General features: G+C 45.0%; 1 protein-coding gene across 2 annotated transcripts in view; it reads right to left on the reverse strand.

Annotated features, from left to right (window-relative positions):
- Positions 1–2,665: 2,665 nt before the first annotated feature.
- The window catches only part of slc35f3b (solute carrier family 35 member F3b), a 141,439-nt gene continuing 124,312 nt past the window's right edge, over positions 2,666–19,792 (reverse strand). For both annotated transcript variants that reach the window (XM_060852505.1, XM_060852496.1), the window contains 3 exons: positions 9,915–10,107; positions 9,326–9,415; positions 2,666–5,225 (listed from right to left, as the gene is read on the reverse strand). In XM_060852505.1, coding sequence (XP_060708488.1) covers positions 4,975–5,225; positions 9,326–9,415; positions 9,915–10,107 — 534 coding nt within the window. In that variant the 3' untranslated portion in view covers positions 2,666–4,974. The remainder of the gene's footprint in view (positions 5,226–9,325; positions 9,416–9,914; positions 10,108–19,792) is intronic.

Below are 19,792 nucleotides of genomic sequence, written 5' to 3' on the forward strand. Positions count from 1 at the left end.
CTTCATTCCAGGCAACGTGGTGACCAGGCCTGGCCTACATGTGACTCTAGGTGGACATCAAGGTGGTTGACTTAGAACTGCTGCAACAAGCCACTCAGCTACATCATGCAGGTCAAATAGGGTCAAAACATCTGAATGGACAAGATGACATTGACCTGGGCACTGGAAATGTCAAGGGCACATCCTGCCCAATTGACCCCGCAAAATCTTCCTCAAACAGCACCAGAGACCCGGGTTCAATTCCCGCCTCAGGCGACTGACTGTGTGGAGTTTGCACGTTCTCCCCGTGTCTGCGTGGGTTTCCTCCGGGTGCTCCGGTTTCCTCCCACAGTCCAAAGATGTGTGGGTTAGGTAAATTGGCCATGCTAAATTGCCCGTAGAGTTAGGTAAGGGGTAAATGTAGGGGTATGGGTGGGTTGCGCTTCGGCGGGTCGGTGTGGACTTGTTGGGCCAAAGGACCTGTTTCCACACTGTAAGTAATCTAATCTAATCCAATAATGTCTGGGGACTTGTTTCCAAATTGCAGCTTCTGTCAAACACCTTTGGGAGCTTTGACTGTGTTAATGATGCTGTATGGATACAGGATACCATTTCAGTATGACACAATACAGGGAGTTTCGCAGTCCTGTTCTTGATATTTTTGATTTGAATTTAACAATAACACCTCATGGATGGATATATACTCGAACATTTATTATCAGGTGACAACAAGTCTCACCAGTGGTTAGCACTGCTGCCTCACAGCGCCAGAGACCCGGTTCAATTCCCGCCTCAGGCAACTGTCTGTGTCGAGTTTGCACATTCTCCCTGTGTCTGTGTGGGTTTCCTCCGGGTGCTCCGGTTTCCCCCCACAGTCCAAAGATGTGCAGGTTAGGTGAATTGGCCATGCTAAATTGCTCATAGTGTTAGGGGCAGGGGTAAATGTAGGGGAATGGGTCTGGGTAGGTTGCTCTTCGGCGGGTCGGTGTGGACTTGTTGGGCCGTAGGGCCTGTTTCCACACTGTAAGTAATCTAATCAAATGTCATGTTAAATGACTTTCATTGTTAAACAAATCTGGTGACATTTGTAGTGATTTGATAAGATTCCTGCCATTTACAGGTAATGGAAAATACAGAAGCAGCCTAACAGCTCTGTTCTGGTACTTACAGTCTCTTGAAAGTATCTCTGCTGTTGTTCTCAACCACTCCTGTGGCAGTGAACTCCACATTCTAATCATTCTCTTATGTAAAGAGATTTCTCTTAAAGAATTAAATATATTGATGGCCCTTAGTTTCTGTCTAATACACAAGGAAACATTTCCACATGTATCCCTACCAAACCCAGACATAAAATTAATGATCACCATCATTTAACACCTTAGCCTTCTCTTTCTAAGAGATAATTGTGACCTGTCAGTTCTGGTATCATTCTTGTGACTATCTGCACATTCTCCACTGTGTACTGTAAGTTTTCTGCAGTGCGGAGGTTGGTAACTGCTCACAGATCTTTCACAGAGAGAGAGAGAGAGATTTTAAAGACTAAGAACTCACAGAGACCAATTTTCTTACTAATGTATTTTATTGTTTTTTTGCAATTTCTGGTAAAATAGACAATAATTTTTCATCCTTAGTTTACACGTGGTTAACACAGTTCTGCAGATGAATAAATTCCATTCTTTTCAGATAAAAGTGTTTTGCATTTAAAAATAGTAACACGGTCTCAGGAAGAGGAAACCCTTCAAGCTTTCAGCTTACCTATCTACAGTCTTTCATGGCTTGTTCCTAATGACCTTGAACACCGTTTGTCATCCAGAACCCACCTGATTTCTGTTGGAAATTCATGGACGTGTTCTATTCTCACCAGGATTCACCTCCACATCCTCACCACATTTTGGTTTATTTTGGTCTCTCTTTCAAACGGCTCATTCCATGTCGTACTTCGTTCCTTAAAAAGGAAAATCTCCTTCTTTTCACATCTGATTTTGTTGTTGATTATACCCATGTCTTCGTGATACCAGTCCCCCTGTGGAAAAATGGCTTCTCCTGTCTTACTCTTCGAGGAGAAAGTGAGGTCTGCAGATGCTGGAGATCAGAGCTGAAAATGTGTTGCTGGAAAAGCGCAGCAGGTCAGGCAGCATCCAAGGAACAGGAAATTCGACGTTTCGGGCATAAGCCTGAAGAAGGGCTTATGCCCGAAACGTCGAATTTCCTGTTCCTTGGATGCTGCCTGACTTGCTGTGCTTTTCCAGCAACACATTTTCAGCTCCTGTCTTACTCTCTCAAGATCACCCACCGCCAGCCCCCACATTTTATGAAGACTCTTAAACATTCCTCTGTCTGAACAAGAATTGATCCCATCTTCTCCAGACTGGAAATGGAGATATCTGCATCTTGATCAGACATATTGTGTTTGTCAGCGAGATTCTTCTGAGAGGAAAAGGTCTTCAGGAGATTCCCATTCCTTCAAGCCCCTCCTCTCCTGAGTAACATCTCATAATCCTTTGTGGATGTGGAATGTGACGTTCTCACATCCTGACGTGTCTGATATCTCACAGAAGGTGAACTGGGAATAGTTGTGCTGCCAACTTTCCAAGATTAGCAGGAGTCACCTTTAATCTCCAAGACACGCAACAGGAGACCCAAAGTCAAGTCTTAGGGGCCTTAAACAAATGAAGCAAATTCCCCCTTTTTCTATTACACACTTTTATTAGTTATAAAAATATTGTGTTTGTGTGAATCGACAGCACAGTATTATATAACTAGGGAATGGACAGTCTGCTGTTCTGCTGACTGGCTCTGGGTAGGTGGGCATAGGTTGGGCACGAGAGGTGATTGATGGCAGGAGAGAGGGCACAGGCCTGTGAAGTCTTGTGACAGAATCCTTTGGAATAGGGTCTGACTCAGAATTGGAGGGGGGAGGAAGGTGGAAGTGGGGGATTGGTGTGGTGGCTGGTGATTGGGTTGTGCCAGTGAAGACCATGCACTTACTGATGTTTTGTTTAATACCTGAACATCATGCTTCACCTCCAGCCACCATTAAGACTGTTGTAAAAAAAACACAAACATACATTCAGACATATTAAATTAGATTATGTTAATGAAAACATGCAAGTTTGACTTAAAACTGCTTTCTCATGGCTTCCGTCAGTAAAAATCGCAAAGAGGCCACAGGCTGCTAAGTATCTGATGTTCTAATGTGATCATCCTGGTAGTATTGACTTGGTGTTGGTCACCAATATTTGATTTCACAACGTGTCACATTTTTGTTAAGTCATAAAGAGACCATCATGGTTAGTGGGTCACCACAGGAGAGTGGTTAGATTGTTCGAGCCTCAGTGGAGAACACTCTCCCTCTCTAAGTTAGAAGGTCAGGGGTTGATGCTCACCCAGGGTAGTGACTGAACATTCAGGGTGACAGAGTGAGTGCCTGACTGTCCGAGGCAACACCTTAAACTGAAGTCTGCAGTAATCGCGCTTCTTCCAATGTCCAACTGAGACTTACCTCCATTTAACACCTTCTCTGGGGGACAACCCCTCTGACATCATCAGGGGTGGGTCCAAACCCTGTCCACATTAAACCCAACTGGAATGCAGTGAGCAAATCGCAGATACCAAATACTCCCCATCCCCTCCACATCTAATTTTGTTGTTAGCTAAAGATGCCAGTCCTCCTTTGGAAAAATGACTTTTCCTGTTTAACTCTCCCAGGACCACATTCCCCCCCACAATCTTCACATTTATGAGCACCTCTTAAAAGTTCCCCTGGCTGAGCAAGAGTGATCCCAAGAATTGGAAAGGCATTATGAGAGGGAGGGGCTGGAATTGAGAAGGTGTGGAATCCTCTAAATCTCCAATTTGGGCGACAGAGGATGACCAGGGAGAACAGCAGGGACTGGCTGTGGGTCACAGCATCCCACACCCCCAACACTCCCACCCCTCCCAAGCCTCAGTAAGTAACAGTTGAAAGAAACAATGTAAGTGCCCCTCACATGTAGTGTAAAAGGGAAGAGTCTAGATTGCATCATGTCTGACTGATAGAGGAGTCCAATAACAGGCTGGTTTGAAAGTAGGGTCGGATAGGAAGTGGGTATACTGTGTGGTGGGTGATAATGCCTGGCCAAGTGCTGACAATCACTCTTGCCAATCTCACTGTCAGAGACCGGAGGCCCTGATGCCTTTACATGGTGCTCATTAAACCCCCCACTGCATGCACATTAACAATCCTGCCGAGATACCCTTTATTTATAGCACCCTTAAACTTCAAATCCTCCAATAGTCACCACAGAGAAAAAGGATGATACAGCTTCCTGTCACTAGCCCTTATAACGCAGCTGGCAGTTCTGGGGCACAAAAATGAAGAGTTTAAACATTCAGTGGTGGACTACATAGGCCAGTGTCCACATGTTGGGAACACCAATTAAAATAAATCCCAGATCCCAAAGAGGAGAACTCAGGCAGGCATCAGTTATCATCAACTCTTTGTAAAATCCACCTCAACCTTTGTCACAGAAACAAAATACTGCAGCCTCTGCTGAAACGTGCATTTGGTGACCAACAGGGAATTAACCACCTTTCTTACCCCTCGACCCCTCCGCAGCCCCCTCCCATACTACAGCTGGGCCATCTCCGAGCAGGTTGGCACTGTACCCCATGGGCTGGGAGAACCGGTCTGCCATAGCTCACCCCATCCTGAGGTCAGGTCACCACCAGCCACCCATCCCCAGCTGAAAACCTGGGCAGTAACTAAAAAAAAGATGTCAGAAGTTGAGTGGCCTTTCCTCACCGTTTCCCTTCAGAGGTATCCACTACCCCTCCCCCCCTTCAGTGACCGTGAGTCTGTGACTGGGTCCCGAGAAATGCAAGTGACCAGACATGTCCAATACGTTACAACCGCCCTACCAGACAGACCCCCATATGGAACACGAGTTCGTCATGTGTGCTGTTCATTGCCTTTCATCATCACCACGAGCTCGGTTGTAACTTCCAGGCCACTGACTAGAATGAGTGTGCAAACGTGGCAGTGGAGGTTCGTGAGCCCTTGTTTCGACTCTGTCCTGCGAAGCCAGCTTCTCCCTGCTCCTCAACAGCCTCCTCCTTCTTCCTGACCTTGAAGCGGGACAGGAAGTCCAGGGCCATTCGGTCCCACTCCTCGGGCAGCAGCAACAGGAGGAAGCCCAGGCAGATGATCAGGACAGCGATGACCCGCACACTGTTGAACACAATGTCACTGTAGTAGGCATCAGCCACTGTGGGGCAAGGGGCAAAGGGCAGAAAGCCAACAGGCAGGCATTAATAAGCTGGCAGACACTGCATTCACCTCATCCCCACATCCAGTCCCAACGCTCCCCAGTCTACCTCCCTGTGGGGTCACTGTCGGATCTTTCCCTTGATCTGCTGGGATATGACTGAGTGGCCTCTCCCAAACTCAGAGGCAAGAGATGGGTGAGTCACATTGGTAATGGGCTGCAGTCATTGCTAAGGCCGGGCTGGGTAATGGTGCTGGGCTTCCTTCCCTCTGAGGCAGATTAAATACCAGGCAGCCCCTTCTCTGGGACCACAAGCCAGGGTTCATCAAAAACAGAGCACCACACAAAGCCACCCATGGACCAGCAGCAATGCCCTTATTTAGAAAGGTGAGGTGGGAGTGAAGGCAAACAGCTCAGAGGCTATGCAGTCTTCAAGTTGGGTCAGAGGTCAGGAATATTTTACCCAGCTCCTCTGCGAATCAGGGAGCAATCCACAGAACCTTAGCCTCACTGCAGCTGGGACATGAACAAGGATTGAGAATCTCTCACCCTGAGTAAGGTGAGCAGAAATCTCACATGGTCCCATATACATGAGAATGTGGATGTAGAGGGCTGACCCCCGACACCGACCCAGATCCAGACTCGGACCCTGATGGAGTAGTGCGTCTGTCAGTGCTGTCAGTCCAAGGTAATGAATTCAGATGGAAAGCATTGTAAGGCTTGCCACCTACTGATATCATTTTTAGCTTCTGTTACTTATAACAATTGGAAAACAAATGGACGGACTCATTAGATTCAATATTCTTTCCAGGGGTAAATGAGGATTGGAGATTCTGGAGATCAGAGACGTAGAGGCTGGTGCTGAAAAGGCACAGCCGGTCAGGCAGCATCCAAGGAGCAGGAGAATCAATGTTTCAGGCATAATCTCTTCACGATGAACAATTTATGCTGGAAACCTCGATTCTCCTGCTCCTCGGATGCTGAGTGACTGGTTGTTCCTTTCCAGCGCCACACTCTTCAATTCAAAATTCTTTCCATTAACTCTCTCTACCCCAAAATGACTGCCAGACTTTCTCGCTCCTTTGTTCAGAATATGTTGCAAGGTCAAGGGAACAAGTTCCATTTCTACAGCAACTTTTACAACCTTGGGTTGTTCCAAAGCGTGTAACAGCCAGTGAAGTACTTCTTGATGCGTAGTCATGGTTACAATGTAGGAAATGGAGCAACCAATTTATTCACAGCCAGCTCCTGTGCTCAGCAGCGATGTAATAATGTCCACATACTTTACCTTGGTTTCGTGATTTTGTTTGTGGGACAACAGTTGGCCGGGACCCTGGGCTGAGCTTCCCATTCATGTTTGAATTAGTGCCGTGGGATCTATACATCGACCCGAAACAGCAGAGAGACTTTGGTTTAATGTCTTACCCCATAAATCTTCCTGCCTGCACTGATCTGCCCTCAGGTTTGCTCCTGGCAAGAGATTAAATCTCCTCCCACTGGAAGTGGGTCACAGAGTTGAAAATATTCTTGAATCCCAGCAGTAAGCAGTCAGGGTCAAAGAGGTGGGTTTGAAGGCAGGGTGCAGGGTAGGGCAGGGTCCAGAGTGGGTGAGGAGACACGGGGGTCTGGGGGAAAGAGGCTCAATTACAGATGGGGATGAGAATCGATGAAGTTCCTGTGGTAAGGGCTGGAGGGAAGTTGATTGGGGGTAAGGAGGTGGTGGGTGGTGGTGGTAAAGGAGATCGATGGAGGAAAAGCAGCAGAGGGCTGGACCTGGGCGGGTTTAGATCCAGCAACAAGAGCAGGGAGGAGGGAAAAGGTTGTCAGTGAAGACTCAGAGACCCTCTCACTGATGGCTCCTCCAATGGGACAAGAGAAAACGGGAGACAAATCTCTGCTGTTTGGAGAAAGGATTTCCAACACCATTTCCAACAAAATGTCACACCATTTGGGTATTTCTTTTTTTGTACCCTCTCATTGTCTTTTTTTGTACCCTCTCATTGTCTTAGCAAGTGAAGACAGAGCTGAGCTGGTACTGTCCTTCCCTTTTAAATGAACAGGCAAATATCTGCTTTTGGGGGTGTGGGAATCTAATCAAAGGGCCTAACCCACCCTCGATCCTGCATCTTAAGGAATGAGATGGGAAGGAATGCTGCTTTCTGTGTGGCTAATTGTCACTGACCTTAACAGAAAGATGGTAACCGGAGGTCCCACAGCTCCTCCATCTTGAAATGCAGCCTGTTAGAAGCTACTAATAATCACATTAGTGAAACCAGAGGTAATCAGCAGAGTCAACATGATTTTGTGAAAATCAAAGTATATTTAACCAATTTGTTTTTGTTCTTTGAAGTAACATGTGTCATGGGATAAAAGATTAGATTTCAAAAGACAATTGATAAAGTGCCTACATTAAAGATTGTTGTGGGGGAAACAAAAGCCCATGGTGTATTTGTTAACAAATTGGGCATTAACCTAACATGAAGATACAGTAAGGAAAGCTAATAGAATATTTCAGTGAGTGGGACTGAATAAAATTGTAGGGAATTTATGAATCAGTTATACAATATTGGTGAGCCTATATCTGGAGTACTATGCACAGTATTAGTCACCTTTTTTGAGGAAGTAAATTCATTGGTGATTTACCAGATTAATACCTGGAAAGGAGAGGTGGTCTTATGAGGGAAAGTTGGGCAGGCTCAACTTGTGCCCTTTGAAGTACAGACTAACAGTAAGAGATGATTGACACATATTAGATCCTGAAGGGTCTTGTGGCAGGGACTGGAACAAGGGGTCACTATTTAAAAATAAGGGGTCAGCCATTTAATACAGAGTCAAGACGATTTCTTTTACCCCCAGTATGAGTCATTGGAACTCTCTTCCAGAAAAGGTAGTGGAAGCAAAGTCTCCAAAATTTTTTTTAAACAGGTTCTTGTTAAGTAAGGGGTGAAAGGGTATCAGGGTATGTGAGAATGTAGAGTTACCAAATCATCCATGGTCCCCTTGAATAATGAAGCAGGCTTGAAGGTCTGAGGGACCTGCTGTTGTTCCTAACTTGAATGTCTCTATGTACCCCATTAGATCAAGGCTGATCTGTGTCTTAACTCCATTTAACCACCTTGGTTTCATAACCTTTAATCAGCATATTCACTAGAAAGATCTCTCAATCACAGGTTTGAACGTTTCAATTGACACTCTTTCTCCTTCCCTCCTCTCCCCATCCCTGCCCTCAGCCTCATCAGCTGCTTGTGAGGGTGAGAAGTCCAGATGTCCACAGCCCTTTCAGTAAGTAAGTGCTCCCTGATATCACCCTGAAAGGCCCTGCCCTATTTTGGTCCTGTTATAGTGGTCTCATGCACAAGGGAAATAATGAATCCTCAATGTTCTCCACCAGTGTGTCCAAGAAGACTCGACACAATCAGTCACTGTCGTTTAACCCTTTCAGTCCTGCTCTGGTCAATTTACTCTGCATGCTCTTCAGAGCCATTATACCGTCCCTGAGGGACTGTGTCGAGAGCTGAACACAGTCCTCCAGCTGGTATCTAACACAGCTTTACACAGTCATCCAGCTCTGTGTAAACCAGCCCTCAGAGACAACGACCAACATTTGCTCCACCTTCATTGGTTCTTTTATGCCTGACCACTGGCTTTTAGTGATTTATTTCTGTATTTGCGCTGTTCAGTCTTCCCATTCTTGCACTATTCCGAGTTTCTCGTCCCTCCATTCCAGATTTCTCTCCCCTCCATTCCGAGTTTCTCACCAATTAGGAACTGCATCTGATCATCATTCTAAGACCCAAAGTGGAGGTCCTCGCACTTGTCCACACTGAACTCCAACTCCAGTTCTACAACACAGTGGAGTTAGTCTTCCCTCATCAAGCTCTGTCCAAAACTTACACAATTACAAACACCTCGACAGAATCGCCCCTTAACCTTCCCTGCAGCGTTTTGGACGAGTTCTAGTTAACGCAGAAAGGAAAGTGGGAGGTCTACTGTGAGGGCATTTGAGAGGGTGTGGAGCTCCTACTTGGGCACCTCTTGGCTCCCCTTGTCCAAGGTACCGGGCTGCCTGTGAAAAAGAGGTGAAGGAGAAAACGTCTTACCAGCATTCACAGGGACACTGAGGACCACTCCCACCGAGATCAGAGTTGGTGATGTGACAGCAATCCCAAAATTCATCAGGATGTTAAAGGCTGAAACAATGGACACAAGAAATTGTGGATTTACAAAATAAAAGGCTTGCATTTATATAGCATCTTGGACTGAGGTCCTTGTTGTAAATCAGGTAATGTGACAGTCAATGACCCACAAGCAGGAAGAAAGGATAATGACCACACAATCTGCTCTGAATAATAATGTTTGAGGAGTAACTATTCACCAGGACTGGGAAACGTTTCCTGGTCCTCTCCAAAATATTTCCAGAGTGAGAACAGATGGAGCTACAGCTTAATATCTCAACCAAAACATGGCCACTCAGATAGTGCAGTACTCCCTCTGTCCCACCACTTTTAGCCTCAGAGGCAGGAGTGCCGTACCCACTATCCCTTAAAGACTGACCCATTGTCCTTCTGCTTCGCCCCCCCATCCCCATCCCCAAGGTTCCAGTGCCAATTGCTCGGTTCATTCACAGACTCGGCAGAGAGGTCTTGCAGGGTGGGGAGGGGACATTGTTCACTTCTCCTGAGGACTTACACAGCAAGAGAGTCGCCATCCCGCACAGTTTCTCCCAAGGAATGAGGCTGAATGGGGTCCAGTACTCAACGCCAGTGAAGTAAAGGGCCACCGGAACAAAGGTGACGAAGGTGACATTGAAAAGTCCCAGCACCGAAAGGAACAAAGCTGCTTCACCGTACTTGGCACTGCCCAGGAGCATCTTAAACAAGACCTGAAAGAAAGATTTTGCATTTCTGTAGCGCCTTTCTTGATCCCAGGATGTCCCAAAACACTTTACAGCCAATGAAATACTTTTGAGGCGCAGCCACCGCTGTAAGGTGGAAGCGATGGCAGCCAATTTGTGCACAGCAACATCCCAAAAAACGGTAATGTGACAGTGACCAGGGATTGGTATTGGTCAGGGCAGCGGGGAGAACTCTGAAACATGGGGCCATGAGTCAGCCATCCAGCCTGCCCCAGCATTCAATAAGGTCAAGGCTGATCAACAAACTAATTCTATAGGACCCCTTACACCCCATATCTTTTAATACCTTTCAGTAAAGCGAATAGGAGTCATATTGGACTTGACGGATTAACTCTCTACACGCCCCCCCCACCCCCCCAATCCTGCACAGATCTAATGAGCTTCTTCTCCCTTTAATTTAATTCAATGAATTTTTTTTCTTGTTTCAGATAGAAGCAATTATTCAAATGTGCTTCCATCCTGTCCTTCATCATTACTGGCTTTTGAGCATGACATTTTTTGCTTTTTCTCAATAAAATGGTTCCCTTATACCACAAGGAAATGGGCAGCCAAGTCCAACTGCCCCTGGAGACTCCTGAAGAAGGGCTCATGCCCAAAACGTCGATTCTCCTGCTCCTTGGATGCTGCCTGACCTGCTGCACTTTTCCAGCAACACATTTTGCCCCTGGAGACTGTCCTGCTCCTCAATAAGATCATAATTGATTAGCTCCACTTTCCTGCCTTCACTTCCTCCAACCAACCTCCTTCCCCCAAATAAAACTCTCCTGGAGTTGAATAACCTGCCTGACCTAATTTTGCCGATCCCTGTCTGAGGATATCACAAAAAAGTCATTAGTGCCATACCTGAATTCTGCTCCATCACCCATTATCTCAGTTTTGAGTTGACACAGCAAATACTTAAAGTGCAGACACGCCCCCATTGTGCGTTTTGATCTCACCCATTTGTCGTGGTTGAAAGGCCGTGCCTGTTGAATGTGACTTATTCAAGGTGACGGCCATTAGTTTACATTTTAAAATGTTGCCTATTTTAGATCATTTCTCTCAACTCGGTCAGAGATGTTGTGACACACCTCCAGGGCAGGTGAGAGTCCCACCTGGTTCAAAGGTAGAGACAGACCTTAATGTTGTCTGTTTTGATCACAAAAAAATAGGGGTTGGTGATGATTCACCACGGCAGATTTGGCACCGCCGATGAGCCACTGCCGGTTCACCACCAGCATTTCTCCATTGGGGTCGTTTGACCTCTGGAGGCTATTAACCACTGGAAATATATATATATGTACTGATTGTTTTCCCTCCCCCTTGTTCTTTCATACTTCTCAGTCCCCTTTATTTATACAACTACATAGTACATATTGATAAAAAAAGAGGTAAAATAAATATCATTTTATTGGTTTATACATAAAAATGAGTTACAAAGACTTGCAGTGGCGAATCATCCTCAGTGGCCAATGGGTGGTGGCTAAGCGTCCTCAGTGGCCAATGGGCAGTGACTAAGTGTCCTCAGTGGCCAATGGGCGGTGGCTAAGTGTCCTCAGTGGCTAAGCGTCCTCAGTGGCCAATGGGCGGTGGCTAAGCGTCCTCAGTGGCCAATGGGCGGTGGCTAAGTGTCCTCAGTGGCCAATGGGCGGTGGCTAAGTGTCCTCAGTGGCTAAGCGTCCTCAGTGGCCAATGGGCGGTGGCTAAGCGTCCTCAGTGGCCAATGGGCAGTGGCTAAGTGTCCTCAGTGGCCAATGGGCGGTGGCTAAGTGTCCTCAGTGGCTAAGCGTCCTCAGTGGCCAATGGGCGGTGGCTAAGCGTCCTCAGTGGCCAATGGGCGGTGGCTAAGTGTCCTCAGTGGCCAATGGGCAGTGGCTAAGCGTCCTCAGTGGCCAATGGGCGGTGGCTATGCGTCCTCAGTGGTGAAAGGGCAGTGGCTAATCAGCGCCGGCCAATGGTCCCATCCCGAAAAAATAGGTGGGAAGGTCAGTGGTAAGGATAACACAGAGTGTCCATAGAGATATATAAAAATGTTCAGTGAGATGAAATAAAATGGGAGAAAATGTCTGGTTATGCACTGTTGCAGGAAGAACAGAGGAGCTGAACATTAATTAGTAAGAGAAAGACTGCAGACAGCACACAATGGTTTGAAGATTCCAGTGCATGAACCAGCGCACACAGCACAGGGATTTGGGGTCCTCTTGTATAAATCACAAAAGGCTAGTGTACCATTACTGCAGGCAAAAGGAAAGGCAATTGGAAAGTTAAATGTTTATTTCAAATGGAATGAGGTAGAAAAATAGCAAGGTCTTGCTAAAACTATACAACACAGAAATCAGACTACTGCTGGGAAGCTGTGAACAGTTTTAATTCTCTTATGTAAAGAAAGATAGACTGACATTAGGCACAGCCCAGAGTATGAATGGATTGTCTTATGAGTGGTTGAGTAAGTTGAATTTGTAGACTTTGTAGTTGAGAAGATCGAGAGAAAACTAATGAAAACACACAGGATTCATAGGAGGCTTGCGAGGGTAGATGTGGAGAGGTTATTCCCATTGTGGGAAGGTCTATAATTAGAGGGCACAACTCAAATAAAGGCCAATTCATTTAAAACCGAAATGATGAGGAATTTCCTTCTCTCAGAGGGTGGTGAATCTGTGGAATGCTTTACTATAGACAATTGTCATTAACTATTTTCAAGGCGGAGATATTAGATTTTTCATCAGTAAGGGAGTCAAGGGTTAGGAGGTGAAAAGATCTGAGCAATGAAGGCAAGAGTGCTAAATGGAGTTGTGGATTATCAGATCAGCCACCATCTCATTGAATGGTGGAGCAGACTCGATGGGCCAAAGGGCCAGATTCTGCATGTGCATCTTAAGGTTTTATGTCAAAAGATTGACGAGGACAAAGCAAGAAACACTGTTTACATGGACTTTAGTGAAGGCTTTGACAAGGTTCCACATGGTAGACTAATTAGTAAAGTTAGGTAACATGGGATTCACAGCAGAGTGGTGCTGGAAAAGCACAGCAGATCAGGCAGCATCCAAAGAGCAGGAAAATCAACATTTCAGGCAAAAGCCCTTCAACAGGAACAGAAGCTCTATTCCTGATGAAGGGCTTTTGCCCGAAACGTTGATTTTCCTGCTCCTTGGATGCTGCCTGATCTGCTGTGCTTTTCCAGCACCACTCTGATCTGAACTCTGGTTTCCAGCATCTGCAGTCCTCACGTTTGCCTAACGTGGGATTCAGGGTGAGTTTGCCAATTGCATACAATATTGGCTTCTTGGTCGGAGACAGAGGGTGATAGTGGATGGTTGTTTCTCAGACTGGAGGCCTATGACCACTGGTATTCCACAGGGATCAGTGCTGGGTCCACTTTTGCTTGTCATTTATATAAACGATTTGGAATAGAATATAGAAGGCATAGTCAATACGTTTGTGGATGACACCACAATTGGTGGCATAGTGGACAGTGAAGAAGGTTATCGAAGATTACAAGGAGATCTTGATCAAGTAGTAGATGAAGTTTATTTTGGATAAATGCCAGGTATTGCGCTTTGGTAAAACCAACAAGGGCAGGACTTATACAATTAACAGTAGGGCCCTGGGTAGTGCTGTAGAACAGAAAGACATCGGGGTTCAGATACATAATTCTTTGAAATTTGCCACAGGTAGATAGGGCGGTTAAGAAGGCACTTAGCACTCATGCCTTCATTGCTCAGATCATTGTGCAAAGGTATTGAGAAATCATGTTGAGGTTGTATGGGACGGTGATGTGGCCTCTCCTGGAGTACTGTGTGCAGTTCTGGTCACCCTGTTATAGGAAGAATATTATTAAACTGGTTTCATAAAGATTTACCAGGATGTTGCGAGGAATGGAGGGTTTGAGATATAAGGAGAGGTTGGATAGGCTGGGACGTTTTTTACTGGAACAAAGGAGGTTGAGGAGCGACCTTATAGAGGTTTATAAAATCATGAGGGGCATAGATAAGGTGTCTTTTCCCTATGGTAAGGGAGTTTCAAACTATGAACCATAGTTTTAAGGTTAGAGGAGAAAATTTAAAAAAAAACACGAAGAGCAACTTTTTTGACACAGTGAGTGTGGAATGAACTGTCAGAGGAAGTGATGGATGCAGTACAGTTATAGCATTTGGATAAGTTTATGAATAGGAAAGAATTAGAGACATATGGGCCAAATGCAGGCAAGTGGGACTCGTTTAGCTTGGAATTATGGCCAGTGTGGACTAGTTAAATTGAAGGGTCTGTTTCCGTGCTGTATATCAAAAATCAAACATTTTCCGAATTTAAATTTACAATCGACCAATTGCCATTTGCAGAAGTTTTTCAAACTTTCACCACCTTTTAAGTGTGGAAGTGCGTTTTAAATTTCAGTCCTGAAGGACTGACTCTAATTTTTAGAATCTGTTCCCCAGAGCTGGACTCTCTTAACAGGAGGAATACTTTCTTCTGAGCTAACCTGTCTTCATGTCTTCATCACTTTGATTACTCTATCCCTCAAACTGCGGGAAACACAACACTAGCTTGGTGATCTTGTGTCGTAATTTAACCCTTATAGTCAAGGTGTCATTCTGGTAATCGTACATCATAACACTCTCCGAAGATAACATATTCTTCCTCAGGGTGTGCTACTCAGAGTGGCCCATAAACCATCAAGAAGACGGTTTAATAAGGGTTGTACAACTGAGCAGAAATGTTTTTTCCCTTGAGTTCTCGTCCTCCTGATGCAAAGATCGATATTCAATTTGCATTTGATTATTTAATTACCTGCTTTTGAGACTTAATGATCTTTGGATCTGGATACTCAAGTCTCTTTGAACCTTCACAGCTCCTGTTTTTTATAATTCCAAAGTCCCTTGTTCAATCCTCTTTAGATCTAAAGTGGACCACCTCATATTTGCCATGTTATGCTTCCATCCACACTGCTTACCACGTTGTTACTCTTTGTGTTACCCATAAAGTCAAATCTTGGCTTTTAGTCCAGTTCTACCAGTAGGAGATATATGGTCATGATTCCTATTTTCTATCTCCTGCCTTTTGGCCAATTTCCTGACCAAGTTAATAATTTACCCTTAAATCATGAGCTTCAATTTTAGCTAACAGTCCTTTGTGAGGCACTTTATCACAAACCTTCTGAAAGTCCCCCCCTGCCATAGACAGGCCCCTTTCCACATCTATAGGCAGTTTTTAAAAAAATATCAATCAGGCTTTTCAGGCAGGGCCTGCCACTTACTAACCTGTGCTAATTCTCTCTGGTTGGTTGAATATTCCTGTCACCTAATCTATAATTAGAGATTCTAGGAATTTCCTCAATGACAAGGGGCTTGATGTTTAGGTCACCATAGGACTCAGGACTGAGAGCTAAAATCACCCTACTGTCACCCAGCTCTACCTGCTCCTGGGCCATTTTAGTGGTGGTGAGGGTGGCAGTGCCACTCTAAACCAATTAACAGATTTGCCAGTCCACCTCCAGGTACGTACAGCTGGCGAGGGTCTGTTAAGGTAACTCAGAGCTGCCTCCTTGGGGTATACTAGGGTCCAGGCAGGTGCACAATAGTGTGACCTAGTTGTAAGACCCATCTTTAACTTGGAGATGGACGCCACCATTTTGAAATGCCCTGTCATAAGATTTTAAGAACTAGGAGCTGGAAGAGGCCATTTAGCCCATCAAGCCTTCTCTGTCATTCAGTAAGATCACGGCTGATTTGATGGTGGCTTTAACTCCACTTTGCGGCCTGTCCCCACCTAAAATTTGACTCTATTGCACGTAGCTCAATAATCTGTCTAACTCAACCTTGAATATATTCAGTGACCCAGCCACCATTGCTCTCCAGGGAAGAGAATTCCAAAGGCATCTCCATACTTCCCTGTCCTTATGGTCTGCCATTGCTTTCAAGCTGGGAAGAGTCTGATTGGCTGTCCAGCCAGCCTTACCCCATCCTTAATTGGATAATGAGTCATCACTCAGGTCAATAATGGACTGCCTCAATGAAAATGCCCAACAAATGAGTGTTTTCCTCACCATTCACATTCTAGGTTCATATTCCGGCCTGGCTGGAGAGTTCAAGAGCCTGCAGGAAAATCTGCCCCAAATAGCAGGCTCTCTGCTCTACAATTACCTGGGTTCCATCTTTCATCTTCCTTAAGTAATACAGGTCCCTGAAACATGTCACTCCAAAGTGAAACTAGTCAGTCTATGGGAGAATATGACCAAGTGGTTCCTCGTAACTTTGCCATTAGAATTATGAGGATTGTTCATATAACTCAGGTTGCTATGGAGTTGGAAGCTGGTTAACAGAAACATTGTGTGCAGAAAACTTTCCCACAGAAACTCTTGGGACAAAAGTTGCACAGCTCTCCCACAAAATAGATCTTAAATCTGTTTTGTAGAGAAACAGACAGGGAGAAGAAAAGACAGTTTCACCAGAGCTGACTATACTGTTCAATGGGGTTTATTCAAGAGGTTAACTAAAGGAGTCTCTGGGAAACCATGCTATCAGGGCGGAGGGGACTGAAAGGAAAAAGCTATCTGGGAAACTCAGATAGAATGGAATGGTTAGTGAAGGCCCTTTGAACATTTGTCTCAATCTGACAAAGTGTGGTGAGGGTCTATTGGAGAGTTGGGAGAGTCTGGGACTGTTCAGGACATAAGGTTTATGTCGTATTGACATCAAGTAAAATTTACTGCGTTGCGTCAAGTATCATTTCTTAGTTAATTAATGTTTGAGTTTTGTTGATTTTTGGTTTGTTTGTTACAGTGAACACTTTTTAAAAACTGGAAGAATTGTGGATACTGTAAATCAGAAATAAAAATAGAAATTGCTGCAAAAGCTCAGCAGATCTGGCAGCATCAGTGGAGAGAAATCAGAGTTAATGTTTCAGTTCCCTCGAACTATTCTGAGGAAGGGTCACTCAACCTGAAATGTTAACTGATTTCTCTCCATAGATGTCGCCAGATATGCTGAGCTTTTCCAGCAATTTCTGTGTTTGTTTCTGACCTTGTCCACTAGTTTGGTGCACATTTTTGTTTTTACAGCTCTTGGCCTCTTTGGGGATTGTAGCATCTGCACAGTTTTAGAATCTAAAGAAATGGTTCCTGTTTCAAGAGGACGTTTGGATGATCATAATTAAGGAATCTTCAAAGATCTCACTTGATTCTTTTAAAATCCTGGAAAGGAAACCATCTGGTCCTTGGGATTAAATGGTCGTTAGTGTTTTTATTGATTTCATTACTGTTATTTTACTTAAGCTTTCTGTGGATGGTCGCCTTGCTGCGGTGGAAAGGTTTGAATGTTTAGTTAATCCCAAGAGTGATGTGTCAGGAGTTCTCACCTCCTGGCAGGGCCACCCATGAAGTGAAAGGAGGGGAAACCAGTCAAACTGCAATCCAAAACAAGTCCTCAATGGCGATCCAGGCAGAAAATACTGTAGTTATGTGATATCAATGACTGCAGCAGCAGATGAAGGCTGCAGCAGTAGGAAAATCCCCAGTTGCCAGTTTCCTTACCACTGGAACAGGATCTTCCTTTTGTTAAGGACCATGTATGCTGATGAACAACATCACTCCAATTTTAGAAGGTGTTCCACACAAGGTTTCTACCTAGAGGAATTCAACCCCTCACACACAACATAAGCCCTGCAGCAATTGATGAGAGGTGATAGGGCCAGGATTGGGAGATCTGGAAGCCCCTAGCTTTAGACCAGCATGTAGGTGGTGGAGTTTGACTCAGTCATTTCACTCGTGCAACAGGAACAAGTGTTTCAGCAGCTTTCTTCATGGCTCAGTAGCCTTCTTCAGGATCTACTCTGCTCACCTCTCATGGGGAAGGCGCTAGAAAAGGTATCCTAAATATAGTCTGTTTCATCAGCAACCTGCCTGAAATTTCACATCCAGTGGGCTCATTTACCTGTGGTCTAAAAACCAAAGTCAAGCTTAATTTCGGAACCTGGAATATAAGTAACGAGCAAAGCAATCCTCTCAATGAAGAACTGACCTTGTGGCCTCCGCACTCAGGCACTCCAATGTTGATAGCTTTACCCTGCAGGAGAGTCAAAGAGCACCTGAGAGTAGGTGGTGGCTTCTGGAAAGAAAAACCCATAGATCGATCCATGACACATGGAACTGGATTCACGATCAAGAGTGAGCTCATTAATCAACTCTCAGAGCTCCTTGTTGGCATCAATGATTGCCTCATATCTCTCCCATTTACAACTTACCAAGAACCAACAGGCAATGTTCATGAGTGCCTATGCTCCAACCTTGATGCCATAATTGGGTCCATAGAAGGGTTCTGCACCAACCTGGACACCATAATCACCAACATTCCTGAAAAAAATAAAACTATCATTCTTGGAGCTTTGAAAGGAACCATCAGAAAGGAAGGAGCTGGGAGTTGCAACTCTAACAGGATTCTCCTGCTCACCAAAATGTGCAAAATACCAGCTGGTCACCAACACAATGTTGACTTTGACTTAAGCTTGACTTTGGTTAAAAGACAAGTTCAAGAGGCATCTATGATCAAAGCACTGGCACATGATTGATGATGCCATGGTTCATTCCTGAAACCAAAAGCGATGAGGAGTGCAGACCACTGCTGGACAGAACACTGGCTTGTCCCCTCCTCAATGTCCATCAAATGCCACCAGAAACAGCTGGAGGTGAAGCAGTTCAGAAAGATGCTCAACGTTGAGCAGTTTCAGGAGCCAAGCAGACTCGGAAACTTCCAATACCCTTCACCAAAACTTCCAGAGAGTTCATTTTAATGAACGGACAAAGTCTAGAATAAGCTGGAGACAGCCATCATATCATGCTGTGAAGAAGCTATCGGCTACAAGACCAGGAAGCACCAAGACTGGTTCAACATGAGCAACCACCTCATCGAAAATCTTATCAATAAGGGGAGGAAAGCTCTCCATGCCTAGCAAAACAACATCACCAGCCTGGCAAAGACAACTCATCAGACAGGGAAGACAGAGTTACAATGAAGAACAAGACAAATCAAGAACATATGGTGGGCCATGAAAGCAAAGGAGCTGCAACTCTTTGCTGATGAACACAACCCCAGGGTTTCTTCAGTTACACCGAGGTAATATGTGGACCCAATATCCTTGGCCTCTGATTGATGGGAATAAGTAAAGAACTCTTTTGAAAGGCAGAGGATATATCAGCCTCCGATGGAAATTACACCTCAAAACAAAATCTCCTAACCAGGGATACAATCAACAATGAGGACATATTTCAGGAAATCCTCCAAATTCCCAAAGATGATCTTGGACTCTCACTGAGTGTCACCGAATTTGAAACTGCCATTAGACAATATGAAGAATGGGAAAAGCTGCAGAAGTGGATGGGGATTCGCCAGCAGAGATTTTGAAACTTGGAGGAGCAGCGTCTGAGTCATCTCATTCAAATGTTTCCGAAAACCTGGGTCAAAGGTGATATCCCTGTTGATCTCAGGGATGCTGCCATCTCCACTGTCTTCAAGAAAGGAGACAAAGTGGACTATGGGAACTAACAAGGAATTCTATTCTCAATCGCCAGGAACATCATTGCCTGTATCCTCACCACTCACCTTCTCCCAGACTCTGAGGAAATTCTTCCTAAAAGCCAGTGTGGCTTCCAACCATGGAACTATGGACATGATTTTCACTGCTT

This window comes from Hemiscyllium ocellatum, chromosome 3 (assembly GCF_020745735.1).
Source record: "Hemiscyllium ocellatum isolate sHemOce1 chromosome 3, sHemOce1.pat.X.cur, whole genome shotgun sequence".
Classification (NCBI taxonomy): Eukaryota; Metazoa; Chordata; class Chondrichthyes; order Orectolobiformes; family Hemiscylliidae; genus Hemiscyllium; species Hemiscyllium ocellatum.